General features: G+C 51.8%; 5 protein-coding genes across 5 annotated transcripts; 2 read left to right on the top strand and 3 right to left on the bottom strand.

Moving 5' to 3' along the window:
• Window positions 1-241: 241 nt before the first annotated feature.
• Triagg1_778 (uncharacterized protein) lies at window positions 242-2,258 on the bottom strand (the record flags this gene model as incomplete). The annotated part of the gene is made up of 4 exons (XM_062894952.1): window positions 242-844; window positions 942-1,234; window positions 1,323-1,908; window positions 2,106-2,258. 4 exons carry the CDS (start codon window positions 2,256-2,258, stop codon window positions 242-244), a joined length of 1,635 nt encoding a protein of 544 aa, XP_062760002.1.
• A 2,813-nt stretch (window positions 2,259-5,071) lies between these two features.
• Window positions 5,072-6,786, top strand: Triagg1_777 (uncharacterized protein; the record flags this gene model as incomplete). Its single annotated transcript, XM_062894941.1, has 3 exons — window positions 5,072-5,893; window positions 5,996-6,381; window positions 6,450-6,786. 3 exons carry the CDS (start codon window positions 5,072-5,074, stop codon window positions 6,784-6,786), a joined length of 1,545 nt encoding a protein of 514 aa, XP_062760001.1.
• A 1,043-nt stretch (window positions 6,787-7,829) lies between these two features.
• Triagg1_776 (uncharacterized protein) lies at window positions 7,830-9,029 on the bottom strand (the record flags this gene model as incomplete). Its single annotated transcript, XM_062894930.1, has 2 exons — window positions 7,830-8,590; window positions 8,663-9,029. 2 exons carry the CDS (start codon window positions 9,027-9,029, stop codon window positions 7,830-7,832), a joined length of 1,128 nt encoding a protein of 375 aa, XP_062760000.1.
• A 2,606-nt stretch (window positions 9,030-11,635) lies between these two features.
• Window positions 11,636-14,717, top strand: Triagg1_775 (uncharacterized protein; the record flags this gene model as incomplete). The annotated part of the gene is made up of 9 exons (XM_062894919.1): window positions 11,636-11,813; window positions 12,173-12,298; window positions 12,360-12,537; window positions 12,591-12,849; window positions 12,904-13,031; window positions 13,251-13,390; window positions 13,988-14,165; window positions 14,358-14,520; window positions 14,622-14,717. The coding sequence occupies 9 exons, from the start codon at window positions 11,636-11,638 to the stop codon at window positions 14,715-14,717; spliced, it is 1,446 nt and encodes a 481-aa protein (XP_062759999.1).
• A 758-nt stretch (window positions 14,718-15,475) lies between these two features.
• Window positions 15,476-21,368, bottom strand: Triagg1_774 (uncharacterized protein; the record flags this gene model as incomplete). Its single annotated transcript, XM_062894908.1, has 6 exons — window positions 15,476-16,504; window positions 16,568-16,837; window positions 16,897-17,655; window positions 17,718-18,538; window positions 19,239-21,227; window positions 21,281-21,368. 6 exons carry the CDS (start codon window positions 21,366-21,368, stop codon window positions 15,476-15,478), a joined length of 4,956 nt encoding a protein of 1,651 aa, XP_062759998.1.
• Between the last annotated feature and the right edge of the window lie 4 nt (window positions 21,369-21,372).

Raw genomic sequence — 21,372 nt, 5'->3', positions numbered from 1 at the left:
ACAGATGCATCCGCGCATGCAGAGTCGTTAGGCATCTGAGCATCCCAAGCTTTTGCTCCAGATGCTGCCTGCGCTCCATCTCGACGATGGCCCAATGGGAGGAATGAATCTGACGGTGATGCAGATAAGTGTACAGCAGAGCATACATATATAGTAATGGGTATCACAGATGACTGCGATAGGCAAAGTGCAACGAATGGATCCATGGACTAGTATTTACATCAATCATGATCAATGCATCTTATGGAGCCACCACTTCCACGCTGTGCTCATACTTGTACGCCTCCGCTATCCTCTTGCCGACCGACTCGCCGCTCCAATACGCCCCAGTTGCCGTGCCCAGTGCGACAAACGGCGCCGTGTGCTCGCCTGCCAACCACAGCCCTTGCTCCGGCAAACCCTGTCTCATCGTCTTGATGTCCTCATCGCCGTTTGCCAGGCCGACCTGGAAATTGCAGTAGCTGCCGTGTCCCGCCAGCTCGTCGCGCACCCAATTGGTGGAGAGACAGCACACCGGCTGGCAGTCTGGCGACTCTGCAGAGTACTGCGGCAGCCGGGAATAATATGGCTTGAAGAAGTCCAGCAGGAAGGCGTCTTTCTTATCCGTGCCGTCCAGCTCGGCCACCTTGGCAGTCAGGTAGTCCGACTGCTCACCGTAAATGTAGAAGAGCAGCGTCGGGTGAGCGGCTTCAGGCGCAATGCTGGCCAGCTCAACCACCTCCTGATTCCACCCTCGAGCGTTCTCAGCATGATAGCTGGGAGCGATCCATTGGGCAAAGCCCTGGACTCTGCGACCATCGCCTTCGGCCGGCAGCCAGAATGCCTTGGGAAAGCTAATGTAGACCTGCAGGTTGGAGGTTAGCGATTCAGCGAAGCACTCGTCATTCGTCGATCCAGGCACAGGCACAGGCACAGGCACAGGACAGACACGGCCAACTAACCTTCTCGAGGCTTCCGTAGCCGATGGAGCCAATGGCCTTTGTGAGCATTGACGGCAGGGTAGGGTCGAATGCGGTGAGATTTCGTTTCAGCCACCCCAGGGGGCATGTGACGACGACCTCGTCAAACGCCAAGGTTTGGCCGCCCTTGAGCTGGACTCGGACTTGATCGTCTTGCTCTGTCCTGTAGGAGATCTTGTCGGCGACAGATTCGAAGTGGATCGCGGCATGTGAAAGCGCTGGCCGTGCGACCTCTTGCAGGATCTTTTCGTATGTGCCGGCGCAAAACAGGTTCTCTAAGAGTCATGCCACGCGATACCATCAGTTTCCTGCTCCTCTCGGCTCTGCTCTCCGAAACAACACGAAACACGCAAGTCAACTTACCGCCCTCGATGCACTCCTCCAGCCAGAAAAACTTCAAGCTCTGTCGACCAACGGCGCTGCCGACGAAAGTCCCCCACATCTCAGACATCTGCAACACCGTTTCTCTCTTCTTGTGGAAGTTGTCTTCGGACTCGGGTATCTTTTCCACCACCTTTTCTTTGAAAAAGTCCAACAGACTTATACTGGCATCGATATCTGCAGAAGACTTGTTGGAGTGTATAAAGGCGTCCTGGATGATGTCCCACACCAGAGTGGCATATGCCTCTCCTTCTTGCACCGGCAACAAGCTACCCTCCTCGTTGAACACGTAGGACGTCAGATCCCAAGTTCCAACGGCCGTTCCCGTCTGTTTTGCCAGGTCCAACATAGGGTTATCGTCAGTGCCGTGTATCCAATTAGGTCCCATATCAACCAAGCGGCCGTTGCCAAGTCTTGCCTGGTAAAGCCTGCCGCCGATGCGATCACGGCCCTCGATGATGGTCACTTGGAATCCATTCTGCAACAGTATATCCGCACACCGGAGACCAGCCAGTCCCGCGCCAATGATGCCCACGTGTGGTTTTGAACCCGGGACGCCTTTTCTACGCTGTTGCAAGTTGTGTGAGTAGCAGTTTTTAGTCTTTAGTCATTTGAGAAGAGTCCAGTGATTAAGTGCGTAGTGATGTGTTATTGGTATTGAAGTCAGCTGGGTGATTTGATGGGCTGTGCAAGAATGGCATATGTGCGACAAGATAGACCGTGGACTATACATGTAAAAAGGCATGGGTGAAAAATGGCTTATACCTGCTTGAAACTCTCCATGGCTACGGCTTTCTTGGGCGAATGGTCCGATGCCAGCTGGACAAGGCTGTGGATTCGTGATGCCCAGAGATCCTGGTATATTCTGGATGAAGCTTGTTTTGAGAGACTAGCTGGGTACATTGCATAAGCGTCCATCTTGAAAAGTACCAAGGTAAAGGTCTCCAGGTGAGATATTGGCTGGTGTATGATGAAGACTGTCCAGTCACTTGACTTTGGGATTCCTGATGGAGTGGATGCGTTGGTGAGATTGAAGCAAGGGGCCCAAGTTGGCTAACAGCCAGGAATGTATGAGATGAGACGACAAGAGACAACCAAACATGCAATAAGAAAGAAAATCAACATGGGCAAAGCAAGGCAAGGCAAGGCAAGACCAAAATCCGATCCCTTTACAGTAAGGACACTCTAATATGCGAGATAATGAGGCCAAGTTGCCGCTTCAGATGCAGATAAGATGAAAAGAGCGCTATTGGTCGATCACGAGGCCGGCGTCGAATCCAGGCCACGAGGCGCCAGCAGGTCCGGTGACTGGAGGTGGCCAAAATGCCGAGCACGGCGCTTGCCATAGCGCATCCTCAGCTCAGTGAAAAGCGATCCATGGATGTAGGTATTGATGAACAAATCCATGACGAGTGTACGTGTAATTGCTGTGTGCAAGTTATTGATAGGATAAACATTGGAAGACGCCAAGTGCTCTCACCACCCTCAAACAGTGCAATACTAAGTCACTGGACCGCAGCTTCATCCATTCCTAAGGACACAAGACACAAGAAGAAGAAAAGACTCGAGTCAACGTACATGTACCAAGACGCAAGCTGCAGGCGTTCAGGAGCCGAAGCATCAAATGTACCTCTGAAGTACCTCTAATCCGTGATGAGTTGTCGCGTGTTATCGTCCGACAGTCTTGTCTCCGTAAGCCGTAATGCAAGTGTTGCAGATCCAACGCATCCAACGAGATGAAGCTGGAAAAAAAAGTCGTCGCCGGGTTCCGAATAATTTGGTCCATCGCAGAGGAAGAAGTGGATTCCACGGCTACTGTTTGGCCGGATTAGCACCAAACAGGCCATGTGGTTTTTCAGGGTCCATTCCGCCCTCTCTGGTATAGCGGCAGAATTGCCTGGCCTGATTATGGCTTCAATGTTTTTTCAACTAGAATAAGAATGCCTGTTTTGATCCATCTGTGTAATGCGAGTACACCTATATCTGGATGATAGTTTTACTGTGATGAAAGTGATGGATCGTCGTTACTGTTCCTCGATGAAGCCGGGACGTCCATCACTCAGGCAAGAAGCATCTATGCGGGCAAGTGTAAGTGTAAACCTGTAACAACGCACAAGGTATCCAAGGTAGCAATAGAAAAACAAGTTGACAACAAGGGAATTATCGCTATTACTGCATCATCTGATAAATTGCGCTCTTCAGATCATTTACTCTGTATAAACTACCAGTGTAGTGATAGAGCAAGGTGCTTACGATATGATACGGACAGGGAAGCCCACACAGATTCATCGTCCCACTGCATCAATTTCACATGCCCCAGGCACAGATTTGTGAGATCAAGCCCCCCACAATCTACAAAAGGGCCCCTAGCCAATCACCAGCCCGCCATTTCGGTCTTCGTACGGCACTGGTCCCGCTGTGTGATCTCTGCCGAGGCTGGAGGTCGGTCTGCCAAGGCGCTGTTATTTTCTCCAATATTTAATATACTTTATCTACATTTATCTACATAATAACAGCTACTATAGTCATATATAGTCTAGTGTTCATTGATATAACTGCGACGTGGAATGACGAATAGTAAAACTGGGGTGTTGAATAGGCGTTCCCATTTTTAAGCCAGTTACGGATAATGGTGGATATTCTAGAGTTTGATCTCGAGCACAGCGCGATGGATGCTCCTCATTCCGGCGTCATGACAATACCATACTGACCTGCAAGTTGTCAGCTCGTCACAGGTATTCCCTTAGCGTAAAATATGAGGCTGGTACAATTCTTGAGTGTATTTTGGTAGCCTACAAGCATGACGAGACCAATCGGTGCTTAGGTATGCCGTAATGCTGTCCGGCAGTAAGTTGATGCCTTGATGAGGCAAGCTTCGCACAGGCAACAATGAATCTGCAGCTGAAGCATCCCGGCGTAGGATCAAGGGATTATTAATTAATCTTTCGCCCACCGAGGTTAGAGTTGGCCGAATCAAACGAAAATGTGAGAAGAATCACCTCCGCATCAGCCCATCTCTCACCGGACTGCATCCCCTAAAGCTGACTGGAGGAACAAGGGCGGGCTGAAAAGATCACAGGCTGAAGTCTAAACCCTAAAAGTCCCCGGCCATGATCCGCCCCAGGCTTCCTCGGGGGCAGAATTCATAACCTGTATACATGTACATGTAGGCATCCAGCACCAGCAGCTCGAATCACGACGAATACACGCCAAAACATCAACATCCGGTCCTAGAATGTCTATCCAAACACTGCCAATAGATTCTCAACAGTCCTCATACAACATAGTACTAGTACATGGCTGCCACGGTCGAATTTCCAATTACGGTGTGCCACTAGCAACCCAAAAACGGCACTACCACCTCTGGCCAATCACACGCCGCTTATTTCTCCCCAAAAATGGGCACCCGCTCCCCAGCTCTGCCGAGGCTCGCGGCTGGATGCATTTGGAGTAAGCCGGCCAAGCATCAGGTCCGAGACCCCAGCTTTAGAGCAACGTCGCCCTCAGGAATGCCAATTGAGGCTGGCTTCCCGTTTTTAAGCTTCTCGCCCGAATACGATTTCTGTTTCTTTCCCTTTTCCCTCTCTCCCTCGTCTCTCTGAAGCTCTTTGTCGTCTTCTTCTTCTTCTTCTTCTTCTTCTCCTCCTCCTCCTCCTCCTCCCTCTTCTTCCATCCACATCGTCGTCTTGAGCTTCTTCTTCTCTCCCTTCCACATTAATTCGCCCACCGCAATGGCTCCCCCGGCAAAGACCTTCACCCGCGAAGAGGTTCGCAACCACACCTCCGAAGACTCCCTGTGGTGCATCATCGACAGCACCGTCTACGACCTGACCGAGTTCGTCGACGCCCACCCCGGCGGCGAGAGCGTGCTCAAGCAGATTGCCGGCCAGGACGCCACCTCTGCCTTCTACAACCTCCACCGCCACGAGGTGCTCTCGCGCTACGCCGACCTCGCCATCGGCACCGTCCAGGGCGAGAAGCCCGAGGTCATCACGCCCCAGCCCGGCGACCTCAGCCCCGTCCCCTACGCCGAGCCGCTGTGGTTGACCCCCCACTTCAAGAGCCCCTACTTCAAGGACTCGCACCGCAAGCTGCGCCATGCCGTCCGCGTCTTCACCGAGGAGGTCATCAAGCCCGAGGCCCTCGACTGCGAGGCCACCGGCCGGACCATCAGCCAGGAGGTCATTGACAAGATGAGCCAGGCCGGCATCCTGCACATGCGCCTGGGCCCGGGCAAGCACCTCCACGGCGTCAACATGCTCGACAACGTCGTCAAGGGCGAGGAGTTTGACTACTTCCACGACTTGGTCGCCTGCCAGGAAATGTGCCGCCCCATGATGCGAGGCTTCCAGGACGGAAACATGGCCGGCATGACCATTGGCCTGACCGCCGTGCTCAACTTTGCCAAGAACGAGGCCTGGAAGAAGAAGATTGCGGACGAAGTCTTTAGCGGCAAGAAGAAGCTCTGCCTGGCCATCACCGAGGCCTTTGCCGGCTCTGACGTTGCCGGTCTCCGCACCACCGCCGAGAAGACCCCCGATGGCAAGCACTATGTAAGTTTGCTTCTTCTTCTTCTTCTTCTTCTTCTTCTTCTTCTCTTCCTTTATATGAAAAGCATAAGCGTTCCTAACCCTCGTGTGTTTGTTTCTTTATAGATTGTCAACGGCACCAAGAAGTGGATCACCAACGGTGTCTTCTGCGACTACTTCGTCGTCGGCGTCCGCACCGGCAAGGCCCTCAGCGTGCTGCTGATTGAGCGCGGCCCCGGCGTCGAGACCAAGCCCATCAAGACGTCCTACTCCCCCGCCGCCGGCACCGCCTACATCACCTTTGACAACGTCAAGGTGCCCGTCGAGAACCTCCTCGGCGAGGAGAACAAGGGCATCCACGTCATCCTCAGCAACTTCAACCACGAGCGTTGGGTCATGGCCTGCGGCTCCCTCGCCGCGCAGCGCTTCATCATCGAGGAGTGCCTCAAGTGGTCCAACCAGCGCATCGTCTTTGGCAAGCGTCTCATTGACCAGCCCGTCATTCGTCAGAAGTAAGCTCCCCTCTCCCCCAAATCAAACCCCCTTCAGTGCCAAAACAAGCATTTAACAATCCCTTCAGGCTCGCCAAGATGATCGCCCTCGTCGAGTCCAACCAGTCCTGGCTCGAGACCATCACCTACCAAATGTGCAACATGCCCTACAAGCAGCAGGCCCTCCACCTCGCCGGCCCCATCGGCCTGCTCAAGATGAGCATCACCCGCGGCGCCCACGAAATCGCCGACGAGGCCGTCCAGATCTGGGGCGGCCGCGGCCTCACCCAGTCCGGCATGGGCAAGTACATTGAGCACTTCAACCGCACCTACAAGTTCGACGCCATCTTGGGTGGTGCTGAGGAGATTCTCGGCGACTTGGGTGTCAGGCAGGCCATGAAGAACTTCCCCAAGGCTATGCTGTGATAAGAACGGGGAAATGTATTGATGCTTTGTATAAGATATTTCTTGGTTTATAGGGGGTTTCATGCTATGGGGCTAGCTATATTATACGGCGTTATTTTGATTCATGTATTTCAGGAGACAATACTCCAACCTTGGCATTTGTACACGCCTTGCAGTTAGACATCTGAGATGGGCACTTACAAACAAAGATGAAATGTACTCCAGTCAAACAAAAGCACTGATCACTTCCAATTCCCACAATTCACCCAAACAACCAACACGATGCCCCAAACAAAAACGCCCCCTTAACGCTACTAAAAAACCTCATCCACATTCCCATATCCACAATCCAAAAAGCTTACCCGTTTCTAAGCGGCTTACAAAAGTAGCATAAATATCGCGCAATCGGAAAATCCATCCAGCCAACTCAAATCCACGATGGGCACAAAAAAAAAAGAGAGAGAGAGAGAGAGCCTTTGATATCGTATTCGTCTGCATTGCTATATCGATAGATGTACACAGGGAAAACCCCAGCCGAAAAACCAACACCTTCCATCCCCCCCTCTTTCCAATCAAATCGCCATTCTTCTGTTTTAACATGAAAGAGAAAAGAGAAAAAAAATGCAAAGCAAAGCAAACATACGCTGCCCCGCCACTTCTCTCCAGATGTAGAATGACCTCTTCAGATAAAGAAAAAAGGGGGAAAGGCAAATTACAGGGAAAATGGGATGAAAAAATTTGACGAATAAATAGGAAGAGAGACCTCGGGGCCTAGACCCTAGAATCTCAATATGAGAGTTGGTGCTGCTACAAAAGTCCGGTTGGGAATTCAGACTTTGTTCTATACCTACAATTTGGCCAAAGGGTGGAATAAAAAGGGGTTGAGGGTCCGAAAGAAGGGTATATCTGACCCCGTGGTACTTTGCTCATTGTTTCGTAAATCCCATTTCCATAAAACATACGAAAAACAGAGAAGAGAAAAATGAAATCATCCGTAGATGAGCCATCCTCTTCTGGAAATAATCCGCCTGATGCATAACCCGCGCTTGTCCGATGGGCCTCGATCAAGGCTGCTCCTGCAGTGCCCGTTTTATCTCTAGAGCTTGGTTCTTCTTCTTGTTCAACTCCCTCATAACGTACTCGTATGTAAGCATGGTTACCGTTGCGGCGGGAACGGCTCGCATCATGTTTGTACCCATGCCAGCGTAAAACGCTCTCCATCCTTCCTCGTGGAGGATGGTCCGGAATGTATTGACGACGCCTCTATACTTTGGTCCGGATACGGGTGGCTTGGCTCCGGGTGCTGCCATGTCAACCAGGAATGTCTCGCCGGCAACTGGTCGTCTCTGGGTCTGCAGCCTGGTTCGAATAACCTCGTGCGGATACGTTGCACTACTGGCAAGTATTTTCGATAGGATGGAAGCAGAAAGGATACCTGCCCAATGCGCCTTTTCCCCCTCTTGTACTTCGCCCATGCCTTGCCCGGTGAACGTTGTCTTCAAGAATTCGTACGTAGGGAACTGAACAGCAACATGTGTCAAGCCGAGAAGAGCCGGGGTGAGGCCGGAATAAAAGGAAGAAAGGCCTTCCGAGGTGTACATCTTCCTCGCCGCATCAATGGTCGATCTGTAGTGCCACTCGTGGAGAATCGGCCTTGCCGTCGGGGTATTACCGGGGCGAGCAAACGCGTGATGATGGCCTCTAGCTGTGTTCGGGTTGCTCTGCGACATGAGGCGGGTCTTGATGACCCAGATAGGGTTCGTGACAATGGTGCTGCTGGCGCCGGCAATTATGGAGGACCAAAAGCTTACGATATGAGGGTTTTCTGTTCATCAAGGGGGAGTCAGTCGGGCAAGGTTCAATGGCAGCGACCAAATATGACAGTCTGACCACGCACCATTATACTGATGTAGAAATATCTTGCTCTTGTTATAGACGGTAAACCACACTGCCCAGGTAGGGAGATATCCGAGCACAATCGGCCCCAAGCCGCGGTACAGCCCCCGAATGCCCTCCTCACGCAGGATGACCTTGGCTGTCCCTACCAGCCCATTGTACAGCTTGGGGTGGCCGACATGCCGGCCCTTATCCACCAAGGTGAAGCCGCCTTGAGCCTGCAGCTTCGTCTTGATCACATCGAGAGGACAAGTCACGACGCCGGACGTGAAGCCGCCAATGGCGCCCGACAAGGCATTGAACTGGGAGTCGGAGGCGGAGAGTGTCCATCGGTGCAACGGGGAGAGACCCCCTGCTATTGCTGACATTGGAGAATCGGCGAGGCGATAGGGTGATGACGCATGATCTGCAGAGGAGGGCTGAGCTTGGTCGGGGGACTGGTCGTGAGACATAGCACCCTCGGCGACAGGAAGAAAGAAGAAGTCTAAAGCAGCGGGTTGTCGGAGCGGCGATTGCAGATTCGCTGGCTATTCAAGGAGGCTAGAAGTTGGCGCCGATGGCTATAAGGTCTCGTGTTGAGAGTTGTTGGTGGTGATGACACAAAAATCGGCTGTTTGTTCCGGCGTTGCTGCGTCTTCCGAGAGATTGTCCCAAGCGCTGCGGATGACGTCGAGCACGCCGCTCTGCGGCTCTACCAGCGAATATGAAGGTAGAAGAAGAATTAATCGTTCTCTCTCCGACCCTGCTCCTGCTATGTGTGATATTCTCGAATCTGGGATCCGTTCGGTCCAGGAAAGTCCGGGTACTGCGGGGAATGCTCCCACGCGCAGTATCCGTCCTTGCCTAGCGAACGCCGCCGGCCATTGACTTGTGCAGCGAGTAGAGAGAGTCGCCCAGAGCGGCCGAGGCTGTGGGATGAGTCGCACTGGTCGGGCGGTGTAGAGGACGTGCGGACAGCCGCTCGGGAGGGACGAGGTCGAAGGTGGGAGGAGAGACGAGAGAGGGAAAGGAAGAAGAAGAGGGCGAGAATTGGTGGAGTGGGAAGAAGATAGATAGCCGGGCAGGCAATCGGCGCTGTCCACTGCAGTGCGCCGAAGCGGTTGAGATTTTGGGGCCTGCAGTGGGGACTGGCCCCTCCAAGCGCAGTAATGGACGGCTACGGTACAAGTACAGGGCGCATGCGCTGGGCTGGGCGTGTGCCGACTTATTCCATCGCCGGGGAGTGATTGATCAATGGATGGCAACGGGGTACCTTGGTTACCTGTAAAGTATTGATCGTGATTAGGTACCTAGTATGCACGAGTGCGCCACCGATTGTGATGATGTATTGATGGGTTAATACGTTGATAATCCTTTCGAGGCCAAGGTTGAATCACATCGGGCAATGTTTTGGTTGACGAAATACAGGGGACAAAAAATTAAAGTCGCTACGTCAGAGACAAATGACGCAAGGCGAGCCAGGTGCATGTAGTACGTACATGTAGCAGGCTAGTACATGTATCAATCCCGATACCGAACAGCCCGTTGTCCACTCGAGGCCTTTATACTCGTATGTACTCCTGTCCATATTAGTAGGCACATACAGCAGTATCGTGATAGTCCGGCCTTCACATGCTGCTCGGTCATGCAGTGCAGCTGCACCGTCATCACATGCTGGCTTATGGCAAGACACTGCAACGACATTGTCCTGCATCTTCCGTGCAGCAGCCAGAGACTCGAACCGGGTAACATAATCCAATCCAGTCCAATCCAACCAAACCTACCTCCTAACCTAAAATAAAACTCAACGAAAAGCTCCCGGGACAAAATCAGGAAACCCGGCGAGTCTGGTCATTTGATCTGGCTCGCTAGATGTCCGTACATGGCGGGGGAAGCCAGTCGAAGAATTCTCGCCTCCATCATCCAGCGTGTGGGCTGCATTGCTTGATAGAGAGCAGATGTATTCTCCGTCGGCCGGAATTGATTGGGTTTAATTGAACACACACGTATATTAGCGAGGCTCGGATTTGAGTTTATAAGAGGTAGATGGAGGGATGGACAAACACATTAATACGTTAGTAGATGTACCCTTCAACAAGTTGGTTGCAATGGCTGGAGTTGCCTCCTGCCAGCATGAATTTTCTAAATTTCAATAGTTGATCTTAATAAATGAATCAGGCATATCCAGTCCTGAGTTGCCGATAAGTTCATTACCTAGGTGCTATTCATTACTCCCTACCCAGTCACTCTTCGGTATCAGGTTCTGGTGCATCTCGGCCTTGGAGCTCAATCAATTCTTGCTCATAGTGGCTGGATATCGTAATCATCTAGCTGACGGACATGCAGGAAGCGGCTCGGACCTCGTCTTCGCTGGAGTCAATGTACATGTATGTATCAACCACAGCGCCGGCCTGCCTTCATACTTGGTGATCACGATTCTCTGAATAGAGTCAACGAGATCCAGCGGTGCTACGTATTTGATAGCCACCTCGAAGCTTTCCAGAAGCTGTCCAAGATTAGTAGGTACCAGGTACTTATTAGTATCTGCATCTGTCCAATTTATGCCAATAATGCCGGGCAAGGCAGATGCGAGGCCCATCATTCTTGCCCACTACTGATCATGACACATGCTGAAAGGAAAGTGATAGTGATACACATGAGTAGAGATAAGGTGTGAAAGGAGGGCCACCTGGTGGTGCTGTTTCTAAACCAATCCAATTTGTTTTCCTTTCTTCACCACCAGGATTCTTCAACTGATCGGTATTCATACAAGTACACAGAGACTCGCCTCAAGGCAAAATGGACACACCAGCTCAATTAAGATGCCAGCTCAGTTGCGCCAACTTGCAGACTTGTAACAAGGTCGGAATATTTCCGTGTATCCGCGGCTGTGGCTTGTTGGTTGTCAGTGACTCCAACCCTGACTCCTCGCGTGTACTAACAGCATATAAAGTATTGCAGTGTCATGTGCGAAGACTCTCACTGGCCAGAGCACATGAAGGACTGCGAAGCCCCGTTGGTCAAACACGGGTGGCGTCCTGGGTATGAGATTGAGGGCCGCAAGACTGCTTCTGCTCCGCCTCTTCGTCTGCTAGAGGACAAAAGGATTCTCTGGGGCGGCACAATAGCGGCTGACATTCTCAACGTGAAAGAAAACGAGGCCCTGGATGATGGTGATGGAGATTTGTCTTTACTTTTTACTGACAAGGCAACCATAGAGTAACAGTTGAGGTGAGTGGTTGGTGATGGTACGATGGCTAATGACTCAATGCACACATAGATTCCGGTGACTTGCGCCATCTTGTCCGGACAATAGCTGAACTACCGCCCCGGTCCCATTAGCTCATAGCTATCACGATCAACACTGAGAGGGTTGCTTTCGTTCCACGAAACGTGATACTGCTTTTGTGCGCTCTCGACGCCACACAGTCGGCGCAAGACCACGACCAAGCATATATATCTAGGGCAATTGATACTATTATACATGTCTGGTATTCAGCTTTTTTGACTGGAGATATTGTACAATATCTAGAAGAAAAGATTCAGCCCCTGTTGGAGCAGGTTCGTCACAAGTTAAACGGCAAAGCTCTCGATACCGTTGTCGACCACACGTGGAATTTTCCGGGAGGCAGCTCTATCCATCTTATCCCTCCCAGTAGTACGCTGGAACTATGTCGTTGACTGCTTAAACCCCCCCCCCCCTACGCTTAACTATCAAGTCGCAAGGGGCCGAATGCAACAGATCACTCTAGATCCGCGCAGACGCGATGCCCGAGAATATAGTTGTTACAAGATAACCGACTCGTCGCGTTTGCGCGTGGTATATCAGAGGTTCCTTGAAGACGGGATGCTTTTGCCTTTTGGGCATTCACGTCTTGATTTTGTCTACCCAAATGGGTTAATCTCCCTCCCCCCTCCTTTCCGCCTCTCCTTATACTAACAATCAAAAGCGCCCTGTTTCCAGAGGATATCCAGTACTGTTATGCTGGGAGTGCTAGTCCTCTCGCTGCATGGGGCGTCTTGGACGTGGGCAAGACGCCGTGGGCTGTCGAGAACGATTTGTACGGGAAGCTTTGCTGCTTACTTAGGGGCGTTATTGGGGAATTCCTTCATTGCCTAGGGCAAACTCGAATCGTGCTGTCGCTTCTCAATGTTGCCGTTCGAGCGCTTCCTCATCGCCTGGGCGGCAGAAAGTATGATCGAATAGAGGTTAGCTAATACCTCTTCAAAGGTATTTGTGTCGAGCTACTGCTAAAGCTCAAGTACCTCCTGGCTACACAGGTGTCAAGTGTGTGCGGCATAGAAGACTTGAGCATTCGAGACACGTTTCAACTCTTCTCTGGGCACCTTGTCGACCCAACAGATAATCCCCATGCCACTCTAATGACGCGGTTCGTTAACGCAGCAAAGGATCCGAACTCCCGAGGCTATGCACGAATGCCGATAAACAACTTCTTTGGACTCGTAATATTATACACATGTTTCAGTACAAAATCTCCAGCCACTAGAAAGCTTTTCACTCTGGTCGAGATGCCTAGACGTGTTGTCGATTACTTTACCGAGTTGAGCCCCCGCATCGCATAGAGAGGCTCTATCTGACATCGTAACAGGTACATGAAGACATGTGAATTTGAGCAGCACGCTCGCGAGTCTGGGATGGAAATGAAGTCGGAGAATACCGTTGTGGACGAGTGGCCCGCGAGGCCCCTGGATCTGGACGTCAAGAATGGCGTTGCTTGGCACGAAATCAGTGACCATTGCCTATACTTGAGCTCCCCACATCCACTTATAGAGCGTTGCGTTGAATGGCGGAAGAAAAAATCTTGAAAATCACGAGGGGCTTGGGGGGAGTGTGATGAATCAGTTGGATCGAGTATTGCAGGGGATGGCGAGCAGTGAGGGGATTCCATTGATAATACCCCAGTGCTGCCATATTATCAGAGCACAAGAGAGGTAGTATAAATGCCAATATCTCTACTACATGTTATCATTGTCCATTTTCCATACAGAGTTTTCTGATTGCATCAAAAGAGTCAGTGGACTGTATCCATGGCTACATAATGTACTTGTGTCTACGGCAGACTTACATGCAGCCAATGATCTCGAAGCCATAGCACATCAATCCGGAAAACGGAACGAAACGGAAAACCATCCCGCCAATTCTACCGTTACATCTCCGTCCATTACGGTCCTCCCACCAAAATCCACACCCAAAATCCCCCCCACCACCAACAAAACGGCCGTCTTCTCCCCCACGTGACATCCCGAGCTCTCCCAACTTTTGCAGGGCCCGCCGAATCATCCCATTTCGCGCATAATCTTTGAGCATTCGAAACGATCGAAACAGCCAAACCCGCCTCTTCCTCCTCCCTCCCCTCCCCTTCGCAGCAGCAGCAGCAACAGCCGCCCCCGACAATGGCTTCCCTCGCTCCTTTTGTCCTGAAGCGGCCTTGGTTGGTCAAGGCGCTGACGCCCGCGGCCAATTGGTACGCTGGCGCTTCTGGATACCGCCAGCTCGGCCTGAGGTACGAATTGCCGAATCTTGCTCGCTTTTTTGTTGGAGGGATATTTGGGTACCCAATGGACTTGGGAATGGGTTTGATAAGAGAGAAGAAGGAGAAGGAGAGAGAAAACATCATGATGTGGAAAACTGGTGGAGGAATGGCATGACGTTGCGCAAAATGGAGAATGCTAACGCAAATGGCCCCGAAATCTAGATACGACGACCTCCTCGAGGAAGAGTCCGAAGCCGTGCAAATCGCCCTCAAGCGCCTCTCCGCAAAGGAGTCGTACGAGCGCGTCTACCGCATCCGCCGCTCCGTCCAGTGCAGCTACACCCACAAGCTGCTCCCCAAGGACCAGTGGACCAAGCCCGAGGAGGTACGGCAACTCACCACCCATCTTCTGAACATTTCACAACCTTCAAACGACAATTGAAGCCTTTTCCTTGAAACTAACACTGTAATGCTTTCTTTTTCTAGGATGTCCCTTACCTGCGCAACATTCTTGCTCAGGTCGAGGCCGAGCTCGCTGAAAAGGACGCCCTGGATTCCATGACCGTCATCAAGAAGCACTAAAAGAAAAACGAAAAATTTACGGAACGAAATGGCACGTTATTTGGTTCGGAAGGAGGCAGGATCAAGCAGCGGCGGGCGAAAGTGATGGGCTGTTTAGAGATCTACACAGGTCTCTTTGTATTAAATAAAAATGTATAGACATGGTCTAACCTTGACTCCCTTTGCTCATTCATAAACACGAGCCCTCCCCCCTTCTCCCACAGTGATATATATACATGTATACCTTATATATATGTATATGCATGTCATTACTCAAACTGGCTATGTGATATTGTACAAGAGTGCAACGCAATTCTGGAAGCAGCAAGGAAAACGCTTCCCCCAAAAAATCGCTTTTACCCTGGCCCAAAAGCTCTCACGTTCAGAGTTCCAGTCTCTCCCCCCAGTCCACCTTTTCGTTCTTCTTTCAGTCTCGACAAAAGTCATGCAAGAAATCCTGCCGAGACGCCGCAACGCCAAATCTGAGCCGCTAAACACCCAACAACCCCCTGCCACCTTTTCCGTCCATTTTCTTTTTCCTTCCTGCTCGCGCTGGTCTTTTTTTCTTGGCCCATGGTCTTTGCCAGGATGAATGGCTCCGACCTGGGATGCAATAGTAAGTGGTTTCCGTATATCGATACATCATGTAGTTCTGTACACATCAGTACATGGGTAGATACAAATCTTCCAGTAAAAGCCTCCCAGTGCACACCAGCCACCGGCCATGAAATCCATTATATGTCGTAGTGGTATAAACGGATGCCCAGCCAGGCGCTGGTTTATATACGCTGATAAAACAAGAGATATGCGACCTTGTTATCTTTGATGCTGTCCTTGACTTGCTTCTCCTTGACAGCTCCATTAGCTCCGCCGTTGACAACGCTGCTCCATCGCTTGCCACCATTAGTTGGCGCAGTGACTTGCTTCCAACCGTCTTCGTCGCCAGTGTCGTCGTCGTTCATGGCTCCGAATCGGTTGCTGCTAACGTTCGACGCGGCATCCTTGCGTGCCTCCTTGGCATCTTCCTCGGACCCAGTTTCGGCAACGTCTTCGGGCCGGATGCGCCGAATGACGGTGTCGTCCAGCCGAATCCACTCGCGACCATCCTGTCGCCTCACATCTACTGTGTAGTGGCCGCCACTGGCATTCTTTCCGTGGTGATACACCACGCTAATGAGCTTGTATCTAGGCATTGAAGCATCGTCGAGGTTCTGGCGTTTCTGTCTCGACAAAGCCTCGCGGGGGATTTCAAGCTCCAAAGGGTACCCAATCTTCTTCCAGATCTTGACAGTTCCATGGCCTTCGGCATCAAATTGGAATCGTTTGAGGTGGAGGATCAAGACAGGCGGTAAGGTTTCAATAAAGACTTGTTTCGTGGCCGTAACATCCTTCCCACGAGGGGAGTTGAAGTCTCCTTGAAGACGCTCTGGGCGAGTCAGTCCACGTAGGGCATCAACAACATTTCTGACATCAGGAGATCCAATGTCTAGCTGGAGAGGTTGGTAGCGCTCGGTGGTGATGGAATCCTTCAGCCCCGGCACGCGAAACTCGGATCGTAAAAGGCCACCAAAGATCTTGGTGATGGGGGTTGACGTATTGTGACCCGACAAGCGAGAGACAGCGGCGCGTTGCTTGCGGCCGACTTCAAGCCAATCGTCAGAAGCCGCAACGGATCCCCCGGTAGAAGCGTCGGATGAAGGCACTTCCTCGTGTCCAACTGGCAAATCCTTCATAACGTGAGTGCACTCATCGTCAAGTGACTGAAGCAGGAAGCCCAAGAACTCCTCTGCGTCCTGTTGATGACCACGCTGCAAGAACAACTATTAGTCACACAAAGTTCAAAGTCAGTTGTAGCAAGGTTCTTAACTTACTCGCATGCTGGCAAATCGGGAGAGCTGCCGGATAGCGTCGTAGACAAACTCAGGGGTAAAGGGCTCGCCGTAACGTTCGAGATCTTCGTTTTTCAGAATTCTGTTGAGCTGATCAACGGACGCAGACGATTTGAGCACATTGTATTCCCTCATGAACATGATCAAGGCATCAATCAGGGGAGTCTCGCTCTTGAAGCTGTGAGCAGCCTTTTTGCCGACTTGGTCAAGCAAGTCATAAAATGGCACACAGAACATGAGCACTTGCAGCACCTAAGAAGCGCATTAGCAGCAGGTTCTTGAAGATCTATATGAGGCCTGGAGAAACTTACAGAGTTCATGTAACACATATTACCAGTGTTGATGAGTCCGCGCGGCTCAAGGAAATCGATCTTGTCATTGTTCTCGACTTGGTATGACTGAATGGCCTGAGCAAGAGAGCTGGCGTTGGATTTGGAAAAGGCTGATCCAGGAAAATTATTTGCGGCGTCTGTTGAATCACCATTGACGGCATCTCCACCAGCTGAACCATTCAATCCTGTCTGAGCTCGAGCCGATGGCTTAGCAAAGAGATTTGCCCAGCTGGTAGGTGGGGCCTTAACCACGGGGCTTGGAGGGTGGCTTGTGCTATTGAGTTGGAGCTCAAGAGAGGCATCAGTTGCGGCCTCTTGATCTTCAGACTTGGCAGCGTCTCCGTTGGTCTTTTCCTGCTCCGCCGTCACAGAGGCATCAGAAGCGGATGGCTTAGGGTCATGCTTTGGTAGCACGGGGACCGCAGGAACAGCGGGCGCAGCCGGGCGCGTAACAGATGCACCAGTTGAGGCGGAAGCTCGAGTCACACCTTCTTCCCCTGCGGACTTGGAGGGTTCAGCACGATCAGAGGTCGAAGTAGCTCCTCCCTCTTGTTTTTGGGCTGGCTCGCTGTGAGCAGATGCCGCAGGCTCCCGGTTGATTTGCTGTTCCGCGGAGACATCATGCTGCCCCGTAGGCAACGATACTGCCTTGTCCTCTGCACCCAGAATCTTTCTCTGCCGTTTTGATCGTGGAGTCCTCACAGGAAATTCGACGTCGGGACGTGACAGCCAGGGAAGCTATTTCACCAAGATTAGAAAGACATCCAAGACTCGGCCAGTATTGCTTCAACGAAACTTACCGGTGGGCGAAAAGGCTCGCGTGACTCGACAACAGGAACAACGACAGGGGCAGGCGCAGCGGGAGGAGGAGCAGGAGTCGTCTCTTGGACAGGCTCCGGCACAGGGGCTGGCTGAACGACCGGAGGCGTCTGAGGAGTCGTAGGCGTGTGCGGAGGAAGCAACTGTGACGAGTGCGTCGAGGACGGAGTATGGGGTAAGCCAGGGGCGGGAGCAAGCGGAGGCTGGTACGGCGTCATCGGATTAGGAGACGCTCGAGGGTAGCTCGGCGGGATGCTGACTCCAACCATGGGGGCGTATTGCTGCATGGGCGGCGGGGACCTGGCGTTGTAGTTCTGGTACGCCATATATCCGGGAGCTGGAACTCCTCCAGCCTGATATTGGTGCGGTGGCATGCCATAATACTGCTGGGGAGCATACGGCGCATAGTTGGAGTACATGTGATTCATGTGCTGCGGATGTTGGTTCTGGAGCTGGTGTTGGTGATAGGGAGGCATGTACTGCTGCTGTCTCCGCCGAGGGCCCCCCATGCTTCCATTCAAATCCATGCCGCCGTTGATGCCTCCGGCCGAGGCTTGTATGCCCTGCCCAGCCGGCAGATGGCGGTTACTCATCCTGCCGGCTTGGGAGATCGTACTGTTGCGGGTATCGCCCAGTGCTGCGACTCCCGCATCTACCTGCACTGCCGGAGGTTGGGGGGGAGCGGTGTCAATCTCGCAGTTGGGGCCAACAGCTAGAAAGGGTGCGCGTCTGTGTTGTCGTGATGGCGAGCGTTGTTGGAGCTGCGCGACGCGGATCAGAGTTGCGCAACGAGGTAACGTGACTGGACGACAGTGATGATTGTCCAACCAGCGTTGGAGAGGGAAGAATTAAAGAGATGGTAGACGAAGAAGTATCTTCGTGACAAGTCCAAGGAAAGGCCACAGCGGGCGCTCTGAATGGGGTGAGGCCGCAGCAGGTTGGTTGGGGGCAAGGAGTAGAAGTAAAAATGGGCTGTAGAAGCCGGCGGCGATATTTGGAAGCACCGTTGAGATGCGGCTGGCTTCTGTTCGAGTCACTGTGGAGGCAGAATTGATGGGTTGGTTAGCGCGCTCAGATCGTCCCAGCATCCGTGCACTCCGCCGACTAGATCGTCCCGAGGATTATCCGGCAGCCTGGGATTGCCATGTACGGAGCGTCGTGGGATCGAGTATTTAAAGATGGTGAGGTACGAGAGATGGTATACAGCTATAAATGTCATTGACTGTGTATTCCAGATACAAGACAGCCGTTGATATGTACTAAAAGACAAGAGTTATCCATGTATATGTGTCTAATTCTACTGCAAGTAAACAATTGATCCCTACTATATATAAAAGCATAACGCCAATTCAGTGTACACCAAATTTCAGATCAAACCGCCCTCAACCAAGATAACCAGACGCCAATGCTTGCGTGTTCTCTCACTCGCTCGATTCTTTGCCTCGTGCCTCTTATCTCATGACGCGTCGCCACGACCTATTCGTCTCTGAATAACCACATACCACCGGGGCGCATGGCTTCTCTATATCTGTCTGCAATTGCACGCTTCTCTCGCCTCAGAGCCTCTTCCTTGTCCGCTGCCAATTCTTGCGTATCTGGAAAGTCAGCATTCCAAAATCCGGGCGGAGACTGCATGCGAGAGAAGCGATGTCTATGTCTGCCGTATTTATTGGCTAGCTCTTCGGTTTTGGCTTCAATCCACATCTCAGCTCTTTCATCTTTTGTCATGGATGACAGTCGGTAGGCAAATTCACCCAGGTAGCCCTCCAGGAGTTTTTGCTCTTCCTGTCGCTGTTCCGCCGTCAGCGGTGGATTTGGCCGCTGTGATAGAGCCAATGCCCTAAAATGCTTCCCACAGCAATGCATGTCTGTACAGCCTCGCAGGGTTGCTCTGTCATCCTTGTCTCTGACAACGTCCGAATAAGCAAAATCGTGCCCCTCATTCGATGAGGGGTTCACCTTGAAATCATCAAGCCGAAGTTCAGACAGGGGTTTATGGCGGAGGCCAGCAGCGGATGCCCTGCTTTTGAGCGGGGATATACTTCGACCAGGCGCTTTTTTGACCGATTTCTTAGAAGGCGTCGTCACATCTGCGCCCAAGCCTTGACGCTTCGTAATATGTTGAATCATCTTGTCAAAGGGTAGCTGTCGGGGTTGGGGGAAAAGGAGGTCAAGAGGCGTATCTTCAGCAGAAAGGCGCTCTGGTTGGCGAGCTTGGGGTGTTCGCGAGATCGTGGCTGCATTCTCGGGAGTTGAAGTATTCAGCAGCGTATCCAACCGGCCTTTGGCAACTGAAGTCGGCGTAGGCAGGGCTTTCAAGCTCTTCTCAAGTCTTTGTTTCCCATAGGGAGTGCCATCTTCTGCCAAAACTGAAATGCCATGGGCCAATTTATCTTTCAGGGTTTCTTCCTCCGCATCAGTCCACGTTGTCATTCTTTTATTGCCGCTTATTGGCGTGAGCACAGATGAGCCACGCGTATCCTTAGCCGACTTCTTCGCTCCATCTGATCGTATATAGCCGAGCCTTTGAGCTATATTAGAAACCGGAACTGTTGGTTCGTTTGCATCTTCGACAGCCGCAACTTCTAGGTCTTTGCGCTTTCGAGGAGTCGTTATCCTCTGCGCGATATCGTCAAGGTCGATACTTTCCTGAATGTTGAACTGGTAATGTTCCGAGGCATCAATAGGACTAGAATCGCCCGGTTCGGCCTTGATCCTTGGGGTTGTCGCAGCTGTGTACCCCCTATCTTCAACTCTTCTCCTTTTCACCTTCCTCTCGGATACTACTACTGGGACGTCGGAAGATGGTTCTGGTTTAATTAGAATCGGATCCTGGTCTTGGTCGTTATTGGGTAAAGGAGGCAGATCCTCAGACTCTGCCTCGTCAGGATCGCCTTGAGTAGATTGCAGCTGCGCATCGTCTACATTGGCGTTGTGATCGCTATCAGACGTTGCCAGGACAGTTGGCGGTGGCATAACAGTAGTCGGGTTATCAGGAACCAGACCTATTTTATGTAGTGCATCAGGATCGTCGGCTTCTTCCAGGTCTATAATCCGTATACCGTGCTTCTCCTCAGCATCCCTAGCTTGCCTTTCCAACTTCTTTGCACGCTCCATCCACCAATCACGCTCATCCTTTCTCTTGCGAAGAGCTTCTTTTGCCGTCTTGAAATTGTTTGAGAGTGCATTGAATCTCATTTTGAACTTGACAAGCTCGGCATTATCAGATATAATGCTAAGAGGAGGTGCCTCTGTCGTGGGAGGGGTTGAAGCTGGCTGAGCGATCGCGATACTCGAAGTGGGGGCATGTCTGCCTGCTGAGGACGCATTCTCGACTAAAGTATTTAATTCTGTCGAAGGAGGGCTCGAAGAAAAAGTCGCTAGTTGAGCCCGCAGATTCTTGTTTTCGTTCTCAAGTGCTTCAATATTGGCCAATTTGCTCTTCAATGTCTCGTTGATCGCGGCGTAGTTCGCGGCCCTCCGGCTGAGCTCTTTGTCACGTTAATACGACGTAGCTACCAGCATCGACAGCGCTGCGACGTACCATCCTGGATCTCGCGGTCTATTGTTTCCCACACATGATTGAGAGCTTCGTGCACAGCTGGCCGGCCTTTCTCCGACCAGTTGTCCATCTCG

Source organism: Trichoderma aggressivum, assembly GCF_033847375.1.
Source record: "Trichoderma aggressivum f. europaeum strain CBS 100526 chromosome Unknown scaffold_002, whole genome shotgun sequence".
NCBI lineage: Eukaryota > Fungi > Ascomycota > Sordariomycetes > Hypocreales > Hypocreaceae > Trichoderma > Trichoderma aggressivum.
This window is presented reverse-complemented; position numbering and strand designations above follow the sequence as displayed.